This window comes from Aethina tumida, chromosome 3, assembly GCF_024364675.1.
Source record: "Aethina tumida isolate Nest 87 chromosome 3, icAetTumi1.1, whole genome shotgun sequence".
NCBI lineage: Eukaryota > Metazoa > Arthropoda > Insecta > Coleoptera > Nitidulidae > Aethina > Aethina tumida.
In genome coordinates, this window is record NC_065437.1 from 13,565,380 (window position 1) to 13,583,657 (window position 18,278).

General features: G+C 30.0%; 4 protein-coding genes and 1 long non-coding RNA gene across 8 annotated transcripts; 1 reads left to right on the plus strand and 4 right to left on the minus strand.

The window, feature by feature from the left end:
* The first annotated feature begins 3,794 nt into the window (after positions 1–3,794).
* Positions 3,795–9,620, plus strand: LOC109603590 (glycerol-3-phosphate dehydrogenase [NAD(+)], cytoplasmic). 2 transcript variants are annotated; one of them, XM_020020077.2, is made up of 7 exons: positions 3,795–4,067; positions 4,248–4,425; positions 5,204–5,344; positions 6,916–7,170; positions 7,293–7,630; positions 7,685–7,777; positions 9,452–9,620. In XM_020020077.2, exons 1-7 carry the CDS (start codon positions 3,829–3,831, stop codon positions 9,471–9,473), a joined length of 1,266 nt encoding a protein of 421 aa, XP_019875636.1. In that variant the 5' UTR covers positions 3,795–3,828; the 3' UTR covers positions 9,474–9,620. The 2 variants fall into 2 exon arrangements, with proteins under 2 accessions (XP_019875636.1, XP_019875635.1); XM_020020076.2 differs by lacking the exon at positions 9,452–9,620 and adding an exon at positions 8,916–9,183.
* A 904-nt stretch (positions 9,621–10,524) lies between these two features.
* On the minus strand, positions 10,525–11,252 carry LOC109603576 (protein lethal(2)essential for life). Its single transcript, XM_020020061.2, has one exon. It carries the CDS (start codon positions 11,199–11,201, stop codon positions 10,665–10,667), a length of 537 nt encoding a protein of 178 aa, XP_019875620.1. The 5' UTR covers positions 11,202–11,252; the 3' UTR covers positions 10,525–10,664.
* Positions 11,253–11,389: 137 nt separating this feature from the next.
* Positions 11,390–13,818, minus strand: LOC109603579 (WD repeat-containing protein 46). The gene is made up of 9 exons (XM_020020065.2): positions 13,672–13,818; positions 13,232–13,611; positions 12,775–13,177; positions 12,488–12,723; positions 12,270–12,434; positions 11,981–12,215; positions 11,828–11,923; positions 11,657–11,767; positions 11,390–11,602 (listed from the first exon to the last, which is right to left on the minus strand). The coding sequence occupies exons 1-9, from the start codon at positions 13,678–13,680 to the stop codon at positions 11,483–11,485; spliced, it is 1,755 nt and encodes a 584-aa protein (XP_019875624.2). The 5' UTR covers positions 13,681–13,818; the 3' UTR covers positions 11,390–11,482.
* Positions 13,819–14,015: 197 nt separating this feature from the next.
* Positions 14,016–16,459, minus strand: LOC126264903 (uncharacterized). 3 transcript variants are annotated; one of them, XR_007547503.1, is made up of 4 exons: positions 16,285–16,443; positions 16,193–16,224; positions 15,846–16,102; positions 14,016–15,786 (listed from the first exon to the last, which is right to left on the minus strand). It is a non-coding gene; the product is annotated as an uncharacterized LOC126264903 (long non-coding RNA). The 3 variants fall into 3 exon arrangements; XR_007547502.1 differs by having other exon boundaries at positions 15,846–16,115; XR_007547501.1 differs by having other exon boundaries at positions 15,846–16,224; positions 16,285–16,459.
* Positions 16,460–16,943: 484 nt separating this feature from the next.
* LOC109603584 (methionyl-tRNA formyltransferase, mitochondrial) lies at positions 16,944–18,166 on the minus strand. Its single transcript, XM_020020069.2, has 4 exons — positions 17,971–18,166; positions 17,721–17,921; positions 17,366–17,667; positions 16,944–17,316 (listed from the first exon to the last, which is right to left on the minus strand). Exons 1-4 carry the CDS (start codon positions 18,117–18,119, stop codon positions 16,964–16,966), a joined length of 1,005 nt encoding a protein of 334 aa, XP_019875628.1. The 5' UTR covers positions 18,120–18,166; the 3' UTR covers positions 16,944–16,963.
* Between the last annotated feature and the right edge of the window lie 112 nt (positions 18,167–18,278).

The following is an 18,278-nucleotide window of genomic DNA, read 5'->3' on the forward strand; positions in this document are numbered from 1 at the left end:
TGGATTATACTTGAAATATACTAATAAGGCGACCACAAACTGTTAAACAACTCGCAGTTGATTTCTAATAACGATAACAGTTATATCTAACTATATGAAAGTTGTACCCTAATTTAAGAAAAATTTGCTACATTACCAGTTACTGTAGAAATGTTCTCTCTCTTAGGAGGCTCAAAACTACACCTGGACAGTTCTCCACGTTAACAAAAACATATCCATTGTAATAAAACTTAATTAGATTTAATACTATAATCGAATTGGAGCATGTCCTCGACTGTATGATCTCCCTTGATTTGAAATCTGGATCCGCCCTTGATAAGATGCTTGGTTTCAACTGATATGACTATAAATAAGTAAAATAATTTACTTAAATTCACATTATAACAAGTGTAAAGGTATATTCATTTTTCTTATCAATTATTCACCCAGGTCAAAACAAATGAAAATCGCATAAGAACATATGAGTTTCTTTCAGCATATTATAAATTCCTGGATTTTTTGCCATTTCTCCAGACGTATTACGTAAACATGTTTATCACAACAATAAACTAAACTCGATAAAAAGTTAATATCCTAGACTCGAATGGAAAAGCTTTATCACGTCGCCAGTTCGCACAACAGATAAACGTGACCTATTAGAAACATGTTTTAACTAATATTTTTTATAAATAAATCACATGTTCACGAGATGACTACTCGTACTACACGTGTCACAGATGAACATTTTTAAAAATCGTACGAGTCAATTAGTTTACGTCAACCAGACTATTTTCACGTGTGAATGAATGAAATTTTTCAACTTATTCACGTCATTTGTATTAAAATAAACTAAAATTGTATACATTTTTTGAATAGGTAGTTATCATATTGTATTTTACAAAAAGTGTGGCCCATTTGAATGCGGGACATCCCCATAGAATTTGAATTTTCTTTCCGATTTTAACAAACTTTTTTTCAATTGCATAGAATGAAAATATGTACATATAGACAAAATATCATGTTTTTGGACCAAAAACTACAGAGTAAATTTTCGGTATAAAAATTGAAGATATTATTCTAGCAAGTTTTTATTGGCAAATCTAACTATACCTCTGGATTAAGCACCCCTAGAAATTTTTTCTTCTTAGGAATTATTTTTTTTTAATTAAGAAGTATATAAAATAAATTATCAAAAATATCTCAAATTATCTTATTTTTCAATATTAAAATATTATACTAATGATACTATATTAACAGACCATAGGCGGGCATCAAAATAGTCCAAACTATGTTGTTGAATGATAACAAAAAATAAGAGATAATTCTTTCAGTTCCGTATGTAAACCAATAGAGTAAAATTATCTCACCCCGCTTTTGAAATAAGTACATTCAAAAAGGTAGAAATTACCCGGCCAGCTAACAATCAACAGTTCTCGAGACGGGTATTTTTACACGACCCGCTTATAGTGTGTTAATTATACCATACTTATACCAACACAGTTAAAACTCAAATTTTTGTAAGTTCGTGGAAGAATTAATGAATAATTAGGAAATTGCCTCAAAACAACTTACAAAAAATATATAATAAATGCATTGAATTGAACGGTGGATTGTTGGAAGTAAATAAAATTTAGGTATTAAGAATATTAGTATAATATTCCAATATTCTTGAAATATATAATATTGTATTTTATATTTTTGTCAGTTTATTAAAAAGATAAATTCAAAGAAAAAATGATTTTAATTTTTTCAATAAATTATGAATATGCATAATTTTTTTATGAAATTTGGGACATACCCATTTCAGGGCCTCTTAATCTAGTGGCGTAAATAGATTTTCTATAAAAAATTTATTAGTATGATTTTTTCAATTTTTATATATTAAAAATACCCTGTTGATTTTGGTATTGGGTTAAAAAACGTGACAATTTGTCTATGAAAATAAAAAATTCAAAAAGTCAAAATAGGACAAAAAAAATTGTTATGAGAGTGTCCCTCTTTCAAATGGGTCACATATACACTATCGCTCATATGTAGAGCAACAAATTAAAAAACATTTCTTTTTAATTTAAATTAATTTTATAATTTTAAGTGTCTAAACATTTCATACCTCAATTTATATACGGATTTCTTTATTTACGTAGTTTTTATACATTTTATTCCGAACAGGTAGAAAGCGCAAGACTAACAGAGCTGTGGACAGGAAAACAAAAACGCTTGTTCACCAAACTTTAATCAGTACATCCCGCATAAATCAAAAAATAAAAGAACTCAGTATGTTGGTAACTACCATAAAATGAAGACTAAAAAAAAGAGCTAGTCTCTATGGCAGAAAACCAACAATGAAGCTCTTTATTTCTGCAAACTACAGAGCTACGAAAAAAATTTGTAAGAGAGAACATGTGAACTGGACAGATGGGTAATGGAAAACAATTTTGCTTTCCGATGAAAGTCAGCTCCAATTATTCAAATCTGATCGTATTTCATAGGTGAGAGGATCCATTAATGAAAAGTATAATCCCAAGAACACTAAACCCACTGTGAAGCATGGTGGAGGAGACGTTATGATTTGGTATGTTTTTTTGGGTTTGGCATGGGCCCACTGGTTAAGTTAGACAGAATAATGGATCGTTTTGTTTATCGTGACATTCTCTAGAATCATATGCTTTCATTTGACGAAAGTAACATCAGTTTAAGGTGAACCTTCTAGCACGACAACGATCCGAAACATACGTCTAAGTTAGTTAAAGAATGGTTCGCTTCTCAAATATTTCGTGTCATGCCTTGGCCAACACAAAACCCAGACCTCAATCCAATGGAAAACCTTTGAGAAGAAATTGATCGGAAAATCCCTCCAAAAAGACTGTCAAATATGAAAGAACTCTACGAAAAAGTTCATAATCACTCGAAAGAAATTTCGAACGATTATATTGAAACGCTACCAAAATTAATGAAGGTGTTTAGAAATTATTAAAAATAATGAATATGCTACTAGATACTAAATAAAAGAAAGCTGAATGTACGTAAAGTTGTTTTATTTAAAAGTTGCTCTACTTTTGACCCTTGAATATTTTTCAAATAATAATAAATACCTAACTAAACCCACTAATAAACAATTATAGTGATATATTGTTTTTATCAAACATACTGCATAACTGACAATAATATGGTTATTTAAACGTACACTTTTATCAAGAAAAATAAAAATTGCTTCTGTATAAAAATTAACTTGACTTTGACTAATTATGATATTTTGATTAAAACTGAACCTTTTAATTAGTATTAACACAATGTTTTAAATTTACATTTGATCTTTGTTCAGTTAATTTCGTCTGTCCTAATAAAAACAAACAACAAAAGAATAACATAAATATAGATAATAATATATTTTTTAGTAAATAAAATACACAATATTTAAATAGTGTTACGCAAACAATTATCCTTCAATTCTTACAAAATAATAAATAAAAAAATTAATATGAATTCCTCACAATATAAATAAAATACTTCAAAATATTCTGCATATCTATTATGTTTTGATATTTGATGTTGATAAAACTACACAATTGGATGAACCCTGTTAAAAGTGCACCGCGATATCGATCTGTTTACAAACACGGACAGGAAAATGCGCCCTCGTCCGACACCGTAGGGCAAAAATACGCATTCCAGCCCTCCCCTCCGATATCTATTAAAAGAATAAACCACGAAAATAAATGTCTCGTTAGGTAATGGCACACGTCGTGAACCTGGAGTCACATGCTGTAAAAATATTACTCAATGCCAACGCAGTAGAGCCTACGTACGGGTCAGAGATAAGGAACTCCGTCCCGACCTTAGCACCGCCGCATGATTGGAAGTTTGTCCGCCTATCGAATTATTATTGGTAGTTTAATTGGCGTTGGACACCGTCGAATCGTTATCAGTGCGTTGAATGCACGGACTTGTTCAGTCGCAAACCAAATCTCGTTAGTGTGGCTCTCACAAGCACGCTTCCATTGTTTCGCATCGGTTCAATTAGTAAAATCCTCAGTCAAGATGGCATGTGACCTACCGAAAAGAGTTTGTATCGTCGGAAGTGGAAATTGGTGAGTCGCACAATCTAGTCGTTTTTGGAAGTTTTCATTCACAAAAATTCACATTTACCCGCGAACATAACCTATATGTTTTATTTTTAAATGTCTCTTAGATAACTTTTCCTTGACACCATAAACTTCTGGTGCGTTTCCTCATTTTCTTTTATAATGTCAAGGTGTTGGTGTTTACAGGGGTTCGGCAATTGCCAAAATCGTCGGTTCGAATGCGGCCAAACTGAAACATTTCGATGACAGGGTCACCATGTATGTCTATGAGGAAATTATCCATGGCAGAAAGTTGACGGAGATCATTAACGAACAACACGAAAATGTTAAATATTTGCCGGGACACAAACTGCCCCCGAACGTTGTAAGTATCCTAAACTGTTTGGTGGGCTCAATTTGAAAGTATCTGATAAGATTTATCCCATTTAACCTTCATGGATGTGTTATAAACTGTGTTTACTTGAGATAATTTATTAAACAGTGTTTAAGAGCAGTTGTTTACACATAAATTCCAGCTGTTACTGAGCTATTAATGCAGAGCATTTTAATTAAAATACAATTGGGAAAATGCTGTTTGCATTATTATGTTCATGTATATTTTAACATAATATTGTTATGCATGCCATATTATAAGACTGGAATAATTTATGACAACAACAAAAGATAATTACATACTATCTAAAATTCGGCGTATAAATTTGCAATCAGGTTAAAAGTCTTGTTCACAAAAGCGAAATAACTTAATTTAGTTACTGTTAACGTCAATTAATTATTTTTATACAAACTCATTATACAATTAGAAACATGTGTTTTGCCTCTCACAATCAGGAACACACATGTTTATTATCAGCATGAAATTAATTCAAGTAAATGTCATTAGTATTAACAATGATATATTAAATTACTCAATAATCACCTGTTAAATTAATTAATTAGTCTTCGTCAATTAGTCCCACGTTATCATTTGAATAAAAAACAACATTTTTTTAATAAACTACGTAAGCTAATTTCCTGTAAATTTTCCACTTAATGTAATCTATCCCGCATGCTTTAATGTATCAGCACATAAAGTTGTTAAATCACCATTAAAAAATTGAAAAATAAGTACTCAAAACGTAATATTAAAATATCGATTGATTTAGGTGGCGATTCCGGATGTGGTGGAAGCGGCCAAAGATGCGGACATCCTCATTTTCGTCGTGCCCCATCAGTTTATCAGGACGCTGTGTTCGACATTGTTGGGAAAAATTAAACCAACAGCCATAGCACTTTCACTGATTAAGGTAAGGTCGTATCGATCTACAATTACTTAATCGTTGTTTACTACGATCGTTCGTACGCGAAAACAAGTTTTGCTTTGACTAGATCTAATCACGTTCATAAATGTTATCGGGATGTTAATTTTCCTGTATTAGAAAGTGACTTAATTTAGGAATATTTTAAAGTGCTCTTATGACATTTATGACACTCATTACACGCATAAATTACTTTTGTTTTGCAACTTGTGTGGTTGCTGTTCAGATATCCAAAGTTTAAAACACCCACAAGTATTTTTCTTATCAAGAATATAATACGTATATTTGATTAAACTCCGTCTGATTTTGTCTGAATTTTTTCGACATGCTTTAAATTCGTGACACCCGATTTAAAAGATAAGATTAGAATTTATTTTGAGCGAAATTATTCTTTACAAATTTAGAAATGAGTAGTAAAGTAATATATTTTTATTTTTTTATGTAATTTTCAATTTATATGCATCTAATTTACTTTAATATGCATGAGATATAAATTTTAATTATCATTATAAGCAGTAAAAAAATTATTTTTATTTTTTTTATATAATTTTCCTATTATATACTTCTAATTTATTTTAATATGCATGCAAAATAAATTTTAATTATCATTATAAGCAGTAAAAAAATTATTTGTATTTTTTTTATATAATTTTCTTATTATATACTTCTAATTTATTTTAATATGCATGATAAATAAATTTTAATTATCACTATAAGCACCAGTAAAGTAATAAATATATTTTTATATTTTTTTATAATTTTCGTATTATATGCTTCTCATTTATTTTAATATGTATGATAAATAAATTTTAATTATCATTACAACAATGATAATGAAAAATATACAATTTTGTCTGTAACTAATCATGTTAATTAATAATGATGATTCATTATTTATGAATGACTGTTCAATAATTCAAGTTCAAGCTATACTCTCAATTGATAAAATCTGAAAATTTTGATATTAATTGTTATGAATTCTCTTGAAAAAATTTGTCAAGTAATTGAATGTAAACACATAGATTGTAATATGTTTAGGCGCATAACCAACATATTGCTGGATTAAATAACTGCGTATGTTTGCTTTGCGAGATAAACACGAGATGTTATATAATATTTGCAATGTTGCATTTGTTTGTTTAATATCACAATTTATTGAATATATTTTATAATTTCTATTTTAATGGAACAATAAAAGTGAATATTTTTAATTAAAACAAGGGGGTTTTTAATAACGATTTGCAATATTTATCTTAAAATTGAAAAATACTAATTGTTTTGTAAAATTTGTTTTTATATTAGTAACAAATTTGTTTTAATAATTTAGCTTAAAATAATAAATAATGATCCCTTTCTTAAAAATCTTGTTCATGTTTTTTATATGTATTAAAACCCTGAATAATTTTTGACATGAGAAATTTTACAAAAAATTGATTAACAAAATAACTTGTTCTATTGTATGATACACACATCATTCTCAGCCTGTAATTTAAACAGTGCTTAAAATATAGAATATAAACGTTTAGAAAATATTTAATATTTTTATTATTAATTTGCAGGGATTCGATAGAGCGGAAGGCGGTGGCATCGACCTGATATCTCACATCATCCAAAGGCATCTGAAAATCCCATGCGCCGTCCTCATGGGAGCCAACCTTGCTGGCGAGGTTGCCGACGAGAAGTTCTGCGAGACAACAATCGGCTGCAAAGACTACAAACTGGGCTACATTCTCAGGGACATCATCCAGACCGACTATTTCCGCGTCGTCGTTGTAGATGACGAGGACACCGTCGAAGTGTGCGGTGCTCTCAAGGTATGTTTTGTAATTCAAATGAAAAACATTATAACCATTCTTACAATGGACAGGATTTCGTAATGTAATTAATTCAATTGTTTGTGTACATTACTAAAAATTTGTGCTTTTTTAATTCATAGAACATTGTGGCTTGCGGAGCCGGTTTCGTCGACGGCCTGGGCCTGGGCGACAACACGAAGGCGGCCGTCATCCGCCTGGGACTGATGGAGATGGTCAAATTCGTTGACGTTTTCTACCCAGGTGGCAAGCTGTCCAGCTTCTTCGAGAGCTGCGGCGTCGCCGATCTGATCACCACCTGCTACGGTGGACGTAACCGCAAGGTGAGTGAGGCCTTCGTCAAAACCGGTAAATCCATCAAGGAACTCGAGGACCAAATGCTGAACGGACAGAAATTGCAAGGACCGTTCACAGCCGAAGAAGTCAACTACATGTTGAGGGCGAAGAACATGGAAGAGAAGTAAGTGTTTTGCGATTTTATTTTTTGGGGTCGGTTGTTAAACAATTTTTTCAGGTTCCCGTTGTTCACCGCCATTCACAAGATTTGTACGGCCGAACTTCCAGTCACGGAGTTCATCAACTGCATCAGAAACCATCCGGAGCACATGTAAGTGCGGTGATTGGTTTTAAAACGAATTATTATATTTGCATGCTTTAGTAAGTGGCTATCAAAAGACCGTTATGTACAAATTCATTTTACTGTATATTGATTTAGTATTTTGTTGGTTTTATTGTATGTTGTTACCGTTTACAGTAATTCGTTCTTTTTATTTAACATTTTTGATTTTATTCATGTTGAATGTAACATATACATAGATTTGCATGACTTGTGCTGTAGATTATTGTACGAATATTGTTGTTTAACGATTAGAGCACATAAATTGGTTCACTTTTGGAAGGTATTTTCGTTCTTTTATTGCGAAGATATCTTCGTTTGTTGTTAGGGGTAAATAATTGAATTATCAGATTTATATTGGTTCATATTGACCAAATTTATTGTTAAAATTTATAAATAGTATAAAAATAATTTGTGCAATCTTCGGATAAATCTAGTCGCTAATTCTAGCTCAATTATAAAATGTATAACATATTGTAATGAATCATTTTGCAAAATATACAGAATTTTTAAATGTATATGGCAAGAACGTTGTTTATCAGAAAGCAATTAATATTTATGAAATACGACAGCATTTTCTGTATGTTATGTAAATATTTACTTGTTATATTTTATTTGTTGTGTGCATATCAAGTTGTTAACTTTATTGTTATTTCCAGATATATCCCCAAAAATATTACCTTCCACTGATTTCCTATCCAAGAAAGTCCCCCGACATACTAATTCCTATCCATGCCAATCTATATTTTGTATATCTTACAAAATTTTACGATATTATATATTTCATGTTTATGTGAAAGAACTTTGAACATAATATACATTTTATTACACAACAGCTTTTTATTTGTTTGTTTTTTAAGTCTTTAGTAAACTATTTTTCGGTGGTGATTATCAAAATTTCGCTGATCTTCACTCAAGCTACAGTTTAAAAGTTATTTATGTAATAATAAAGTAAATTAATTAATTTACTTATTTATTGCAGTTAGATTTATTTATATACTATTGTGTATTTTGATTTAATACCATCAAGTGATTCTGAGCTGAGCTAAGTGATCTTGAGCTTAACTGAGTTATTACTAAAGACTTCCTTTTTTTATAAGATTAAAACTTATTAATTGTTTTGTTCTAGGAATTCTAGAATAGATGTGTCTGACAGACCCATGCCTCAACATGCTAGCAAACTTTAACAATATCATATTGCCTACTAACTGAGTTTGGGTGTTAATTAACATGATTTTGCTTAATTTTATGGTTGGTTCGAACTTCAAAGGATAATCAAACCATCTAACAAATAGCCTTAGGATATTAACATTCTGTGATTTTTTTTATTATTTTGTATAATTATTTTTAATTTTATATACTTAAGTAATTTGAATGGAAATAAATAATATCCATTACATATGTTTTCATTTAACTCATTTATCAGTTTTGTCCCTCACTTTAGTTAAGTTTTAGCTGGTGTGTGTTTGTCTTAAAAACAGTATGTTCAAAATTTAGGTACATAAACACTGTGTATTGTCTGCAAATTTGGAACACCACGCGAAACGATGGCCGTAAAATATACTAATAAACTAAAATACCTTCTATTTTGTTAGTAAAGTGCACACACATGAATAATTACAAATGCTTTTGGTGACTAAAATTAACTTTCAAATTTGATTTCAGGGTTAAATCTCCCCCACAGTAGTTTATACTGCCTTCCACAATTTACTTAACACTAAGAACAATTTGATAATTTTCTAGTCCTTCCGGATCTCATAGAGCTACATAATATAATTGAATTAATATAATGTAATTTATATATGTAATTAGGTCGATTATATAAGTTTAATAAGTAACTTAGTTTTAATATTTAAGATTTTATTGTTTCCTAAAAGGTAAGTGCTACTTATATGTAGGTAAGTATTGATTGTAATTTTCTTTTGTAATTGCTAATATACACTGATAATCAAGAAGGATTGATTGAAATTAATGATTTTAGATATTACCTTAAAAACAAAGGGACACGACAGGGAGCTTCGACGCTTATTTTGACGACACGACTCCGCCTGTCTCAAATTTATTCATTTTCTTATTTTTAAATGTTTACACATCTCGAATAGAATACAGCTAGATAGAGTTAATTTAGCAAATACAAATGTGGACGTCGTCTTTTCATTGTTACCCACATTGTGACTGAATATTACTATAGTTAATATTTTATAAAATATAATTCGTTATGAATAACTTCAATATTTATGTTATAATTGTATGACCAGATATATCAAATTATAATAATGAACAATTCAAAATTTTGAGACATTCAGAACTATATAATATCGGAAAAGTTAAAGCATTAGCTCCGAAAAAATGTTCACGCCTGGTTTTGATAATGTGTAATAATTATAATAATAACAGTTAGTCAATATTTTTGACTTATTTTATGCATTCTTATTAACAACTATTTACATTAATAATATTAACATTTAGTTAAAGTTATGACGTATGGATGGTGAATACATAAAAATATGTTAATTTGTTGGTGGTTGTATTAAAAAAATGACTTAAATTAAAATATTTTCGACCTGTATATTAATTAATATTGAACATTTTGTTACTTGAATGTGAATTAAAGGACATTTTTTATTACAACGTTTTTGTTCTTTATGTTTTATTAAATAAACGTTTTTTTCAGCAAACCGTTAATTTACTGTGAATAATAATCATATTCCTATTACTAGAATAAAATGTGAATTAAATGCCTTTTATAAATATACATTAATTTTATTAAATAAAGTAGATGTGTAACGAACATTTTATAACTAATTTAATACATTTTACAATAGTAATATAAGTATAGTAACAAATACAAGTAAAATCAGCCTTGTAATATAATGATTTATTTTCCTGAATCCTTTTTCTGCTCGATTTTTCTAACAGGCTCTCCAGTTCTCTGGATTGGTACATGTCTGTGTTCAATGGCATTATTTTCAATACTCGGCGCAGCAATGCTCAGAACTCCATCAGAGGATAACTTGCTACTTATCTGAGACATATCGTACTTTTTTGGCACGACGTACTTTCTAATAAAATGTCTTGATATAAAGCCATGCTCATCTTCCTTTTCTTCATGCTTTCCCTCGACCATCACAGTATTATCGCCGACCACCTTAACTGTGATTTCTTCAGGTTTAAATTGTTGCACGTCCAAATTTACATTAAATTTATCTTTGCCGAATTGAACTGTTGACCCTTCATCCAAGTGAGAAGCTGCAGATCTCCACGGTCTCATGTAACCCGCAGGGCAGCGCATTAAATGTCTAGGAACAGTTAATGGCTCGAACAAATCTTCATGATTTAATCCCATACCAAAATGTTGGTCCAAAAGTCTGGATGGGCGGTAAAAGTGATCACCAAAAATTGGAATCAGAGACATATTACTATTAGCTTAAATTTCTTAAGTATTTAGAACAACTGCTGACTTTAAACTGGCAATTTCCCCGCGCCAAACATTTTTATATATGTCTCAGGGACATCTATAAGTCAGTAGAATAACAAAATAGAAGTTCCAGAAATCTAGAATTTTCTTTAGTAAACAGTTTTTTATTTATCACACATATTTTTTCTAAATTACATGAATAACCATTTAATTGTAATAAAAAAATTTATTTTTACATAAATTGAATAACATAAAATTAATAATTTTTAATTAATTCATTATGCTTTTGGTTTTTTCGGTAAAAACCGATCCAGGGGGTTAAACTCTTTCTTTTCTTTTTCAACTTTCTTGGTTTTAGCTGGCAGGATTTGCAATTCCTTTGTACTTTTAATGAATTCCTAAAAACAACAATGAATTTGAATATTTGAAAACACACCAATTTTTTTGTTTACCTTCTTTGCCAATTCTTGCACTATCTTCTTATTTCTGTGAGCCTTTACAGATCCACCTTTACCCTTCATTTTCTTTCTACTCTCAAACTCTATCTTCTGGGGCTTGAGATGCTAAAAACAAACAGTTCATACTTATTAAAATATTACAATGAAAATAAATAAATATTTTACCAATAGTTTATTCCTTGCTTCCAACTTCTCCTTAAATGTAGGCATATCAACTTGCCCAATGGATGTTGGTTGTAATGTAATAAGCTCAGGTTGAATCTAAAACACATGTAATGATTATCCAATTATTATATGTGATTAATCACAATTAAAAACCTTTTCAAGCAAAGATTTAACTTCAGCCTCACGTCTCTGTGATTTTGTTTGGAATGGATTAGCTTCCAGACCGTCGAAATTAGCTTCACCACTTCCTGGTACCAATAAACTAGTAAAACCTCTTGCTGTTGAAACTCCTAACACATCTTCATAAGGACAAAAATTAAAATTGCTTATGGGGGTCACAAATCTATGCCTCAGATACGGACGTTTTGCCGCAGTAGTGCAACAATCCCTAAAATTTATAATATAAAAATGATTGATTGTTTATAGATGTTATGAGATATACCTATAAATTTCAACTACATTTCCCATTCCTACACTGAGCATTTTCTTTTGTGAGAATGCCAAATTATTTGCAGCTGTTATTAATTTATATTCCTGAAGAGGACCCTCTAATTTTCTTATATCCCATATTTTTAATTCCCTGTTACTTGCTGAAGTTGCCATGTACCTATAATAATATGTTAGTATCAACTTTTTCAGAGTGTTAAATAAATATCTTACATTCCTGAGGGATCTACATGCAGAGCAGTAATTGGGGCTTTGTGACACAACATTTTTGCCAAAGGATCTCTAGAATTTGGAGACCACATTGACACAACACCTTTTGCATGTCCTAGGCACAATACGGCATTCCATGGATTTTGACTTAACATAGATAATCTACCTAATTGAGTGTTGAATTGAGAAACTAATTTTCCTATTGATACATCCAACCAACTTAAATATCCCTCATCACTCTAAAACAAAAAATTAATACAAATAATTAAGGATAAAAATGTTAAACTTACACAAGTGGATAAAAGAAAATGGTAAGGCAAAAATTCCATCCTGGTAACTTTATTTAATCTTTTTATGCAATGCAATTCAATACCCTGATTATCATAAATATAAACCCAGTCCTTTTGTGCAACAGCAAACATTGTTTCCAAATGCAAAAAGCTAACATCATGAACAGATTCCATGACATTCATTTCACAATGTAGTTTTTTGGTTACCCAGTCAAAAGCAGCAACATGACCTTTTTTACCGCCAATTACTAAATGTCGCCCGTTTTTAGTATATTTAGATCTGTACGGACCAAATTCTAATCGCAAATCAAAGTGTTTTGTAGCTGCAGTTATGTCCACATTTTTGATGATTTGTTTTTGAGTGAACTGAGATGTGGTTTCACCAGCATCAGCTTCCAAATAACTAAAAGAATATATAAAAAACTTTCACTAGACTTCTTAAAGTGATATTACTTACCCAGATTCTTCTGTTAATAAAAATTCAGTTTTAGCTGAGATTTCTGTTGCTATTTTTAAATCATTTTCCTTTCTCTCAATTTTTTGCTGGTGAATTGTTGTTTTCACACTGCTAATATCAACTTTGTCTCCTTTTGCATACTTATCTAATAATTCTTGAGGAACTGGAACTTTTCCTTTAAACTTTGGATTTGGATTTGGGATTCTTTTTACTATTTTCTGTTTGTTTGTAAATTTTCCTTTTTTTCCCTTTTTCATGGGGTTTTTCCTAATTTTGTTTATGTTGAATGTAATAACTTTTTCATCATTTTTGGAGGACTTTTTAACATTTTGTTTTTCATCAGATTCATTTTCATTTTTCGCAAAATATCTTTCGTTTTTCTATAAAAAATATTTTAGTTAAATAAAGTTTGATAGATTTTAAATTACTAATTTACAAACCTTTTTCATTTCAAATGGTTATAAAATATTACTATATTACAACAATAGTATAACGTGCTCTTTAAATTATTATAAAGGCACAAAACTCACATTTATGACAATTTTAAACAAACTTTATGGTTATGTTTGGCCTGTGGGGTTATGTCTCCACATGTTATGTTATATTTGACCTACTGTAAATAATTTGGATAGGTATAATTTAGTAATTGCAAACATTTTCTTTTTCAAATTTATGCAACCAGGTTTACAAAGAATATAAACTCACTTTTTTCGAATAAAATATGTTATAAATTAATAATAGGCCACAACAAGGTAAAGTTGCATTATAGCGGCCTGAAATTATGTTGGTAGTTCCCGCAGGCGCATTAGCGTCAAGAATTCTCACAACGTTGCCGTATCTGATATTTTATTACTTAGTGAGATATTTTGTAACATTCCGACGAGCAAAAAATGTACATTATAACGTAACCTAATTTTTTTTAATTTATATTTTCAATAATTTACGGAAAATTTTGATTGAAAAAAAATCAAATATGTAAACTTCCGTTTTACCAATTTTACCATCACAGATAAAGTTACATTTATTATCGATTAAATTTACTGAAAGTTTACGAGATATCCGTTGGTGCTTGTTTGTTTTATTTTATGATATATTTTTGGAATTTTATTATCTTGTTTATTTATTTTAAAAATATTCTTTCTTTTTGATGAACTGTTAGGTTCGGTTAGGTATTTCTTTTTTTTTTTGAAAACATTCAATTTTTAAATAAACTTTCTGAAAAAAGAATAGGCATACAGTGGAAATTTTTTTCTACAAAAATTTCAAGGGAAAACCTTAAAAATAAGTATTGTTCAAATTTAAAATTATTTGATTGACCAACACCGAGTTCTCATTACGAATAAAAATAAAACATTTAAAAAAATATAAGAAAGGAAAATGTGGGTTTTTAACGAAATTTTGAAAAAAATAGGCATATAATATAGAAAAATTTTTTCATAACATAAATAAAAATATAAAATAAAACACTCTAATTAAAAACATATTGTGTCCTAAGACAAACTAAAATTGAACTAAAAAAATTTCCGTTTCTTCTATATTTATTCCGCCACACAAATTCATGTAGGTGGGAAACAAATAATGCTTCAGACGTTCCAAATTGGCGCCGCAACTTTCTTTTGGCCCTCATCCACATGTTTTCAATGTTTTGTGTATGGATGGTGGCATCATCAGGATCCACAAAATTTCTCTCATGAATAATTCTATCATGAGTGTAGATCCCATCCCTAATTGTATCTACCCCATCATATGCCCTCCATCCATCTGATATAATATGGGATCCGGGTAAAATATACCTATTAAATCATGACACTTTTAATTTTAAAAAGGAAACTATAAATAAAAATAACTCAAAAGGTATTCTGTAAGATAATAATAAAATAAACTCAAAAGGTATTCTGTAAAATAATAATAAATCATAATTGATAAAATCTTAATACTACCTGTCTTAATGTTACCTGTCATCCATCTGGTTTGGCATATATTTGTTTAAAACATCACTTACCATAAATTGTTTTTTGTCTAAAAATAGTAACTACAGTGCAATTTTCCTTATAAATCGAGAAATTTCCATGGAAAATCTGCGATTTATTTGGAAATGAGCATGCATTCATCAATTATAAGCTATTACAAAGCCCTAATCAGAAATACATTCAAACCTCTGAATCATTTCGTGGAGGGTTGCAGTTGTCCTATCAGGAACTTCAACAAGGAAGCATTTCCCTGTTCCCCTTTCAATTCCTCCAAATACCCACTGTCCCTCAGTCCACCGACCTCTATTATATTTGCGGTGGAAAAACTTGGACTCGTCAATCTCCACCGTTTTGGGCTCGAGAGTTTCCTCATCAAAACCCCCAATAACGTCCGGATTATTTATGAGGTCCACCTCACAAATTTCCCGGCAAAACGAACACCAGTCCACTATTGTGTGGGTGGAATTTGAACCAAGGTGGGCCTCCCTCTTAATGTCTTCGTGTGGCATTTCTATGCTCCAACAATAAATAATGATCATTGATTGCAGCAAACTAAGTTTGCTGTTAGCAAAAAATGAGCCATGCCTAAATAAAAATTATTAATAATTTACAATAAGATTCAGTAAAAAAAGAACCAGTTTCACCTTATCGATTTTCGGGTGGTACATAATCGGCATTTCCACCGAAAACCGTCTATTCCACCTGAATATTTGTTTAGAGACATAGGAATGTCACACACATCGCACGTGAAATGGTTTTTTATTAAGCCTCTTCTGGCCAACCACTCCATCATCTCTTTTTTTGATTCGGGGAAATCTCTTAAACAATGATTTTCAATTTTAATTTCCTCAACAGTGAGGACTTCGTCAACAATTTCTGTTGGCGCCATTATATTCAAATCCTTAAAAAAAAAACTAAACAATTTTGTTTCAAAATTATTATTATTCATAGCTAATAGCTAATATTATAATTAAAATAAATATATGAATACCTAAAAATACTAAACTAAAGCTATAGCACAATCTGAAATAGTTGAAATAAGATTAATAATATAATATATATTTAAATTAATTTTTTACTTACCAACAAATTTAATATAATACCAAATCAAACACAATAAAAATTGTCTATAAATCAAACTAACACAAATTAATAAACACGAAGATAAAACTACACAAAAGGATAAACACGAACACAGGTTAGAAACAAAATATTGAATGAAAATATAAAAAGTCACAGCGGCAACGTTGCGTCCAATTTCGAGGTTCCAGAATTGCCAACTTAATCTTAGGCCGCTATAATGCAGTTTTACCCACAACAATAATAACATTTACACTTATAGACAATCGTATAAAATCAAGAGAAACGGTTGCATAAAAATGAAGTGCACCAACAATTAACAGACAGGTATGTGGTTCATCACAGACTAACTACTTTTTCCATGCTGTCCAGCGATGTAATAGTCTTCCCTGCATGATTTATCAACACTTAGATTTATGTAATTTCATATGAGTTACGAAAATTTTCAATTGTACTAGAATCTTACATTAATTTTAATAAAAGGGTATTATTATTTTATCTTACAAATCTTATATGTCGTTTTATAATAATTGGTAAAACATCATTAAACAATATATAGTTACTATAAAAATAAATATAATAAACTGTATATTGGCGAGCAATAAACAAAATATGTAATATAATCATTATATAATTGTACCATTTGCAAATAAATAAAAAGCTTATCTATAAATATTTTATTTTATTTAAAGTACCTATTTTCACTTTTCTCTTTTTTTAAATATCCATTGTTAAAATCAACACCACTCATTATTTTCTTTCCTAGAACACCAAGTTTTTCAACACTAATCCATGTCCTGTTTCCACAAAAAACTTTTATGTTTTTATAACTTTTATCAAACACAACAAACCCAGGTTGAATTGTCTCATCAGAAAATTTAAATTCACACTCTTTAATATCAAACAACTTAACAGGTAATTCTTTCCAATATGTGTAGGGTGTTAAGAATCCCACTAATGATCTTTCGAGATTATAAATTTCTCTTGCAGTTTTAGTCCACTGTATCTGAGCAAATTCTTGTTTCACTTTCGGTGCTAAAATATGTTTTTAGTGACTATTTTAAACAATCTATTAATTTCTTACCAAAGGTAACATTTTCATTGCTCTGTGGTTTGGCATTACTTAAATTATCAGGCAAATTGTGCAAAGTTTCAACTAGTTTACCAGCCCCTAACTTGGCTAACTTTTCATGTAATTCGGGCATCTTCATATCTTCAGTGATTTTAACAGATGATTGTAATACAATATCACCTACATCAAAGTGTTTTGGTTTTATTCTCATTATTGAAATGCCTGTTTCTTTATCATCATTTGCTATTGCATATATGATTGGAGCAGCCCCTCTCCACCTTGGCAGTAAACTTGCATGTACATTCAAAATTCCACTAAAACAAATTGAGTATAGGGTTTATTATAATAATCAATACTATATTCTTACTATTTGAACTTGTTTATAACTTGTTCAGGTATTAAATGTCCAAAACTGACAACAAGTCCAATATGATACTGATTTTTTGGTATATTCACAGGCCAATTGTGTAATGGTAAACATTGTTCAGTGGCAAACTGTTGCACTGGGTTTGGTTTTCCTTTGATCGTTGTTACTACCTCAATGTTACTCAACAATTCAGTACTTTTACTGAAAGTAAACATCTTATTACATGATGTAATGTAACCAGTACACTTACTATTCCTCACAAAGCGCTTTTAAGCTGTATACCGAAAAATTATCGCTACCAAAAAATATTATGTTCCAAGGTGGTTTACATGTATTCCAATAGTATCGTTTTTTTACTAAATTACGGAAGATACACAGTTTAAAGGACAATAAATGCATTTTGTTTGAAAATTGTTGGTTAGGATTACAGATTTGGTTATGTTTACCGCACGTTTGCCGAGTTGCATAGCTCTCACATAATTTTCCAAGGTTTAAGTTAATATTTTTTACGAATTAAGCTATGTAATTTGGTGTGCTTAAATTATGATGTTTAATATA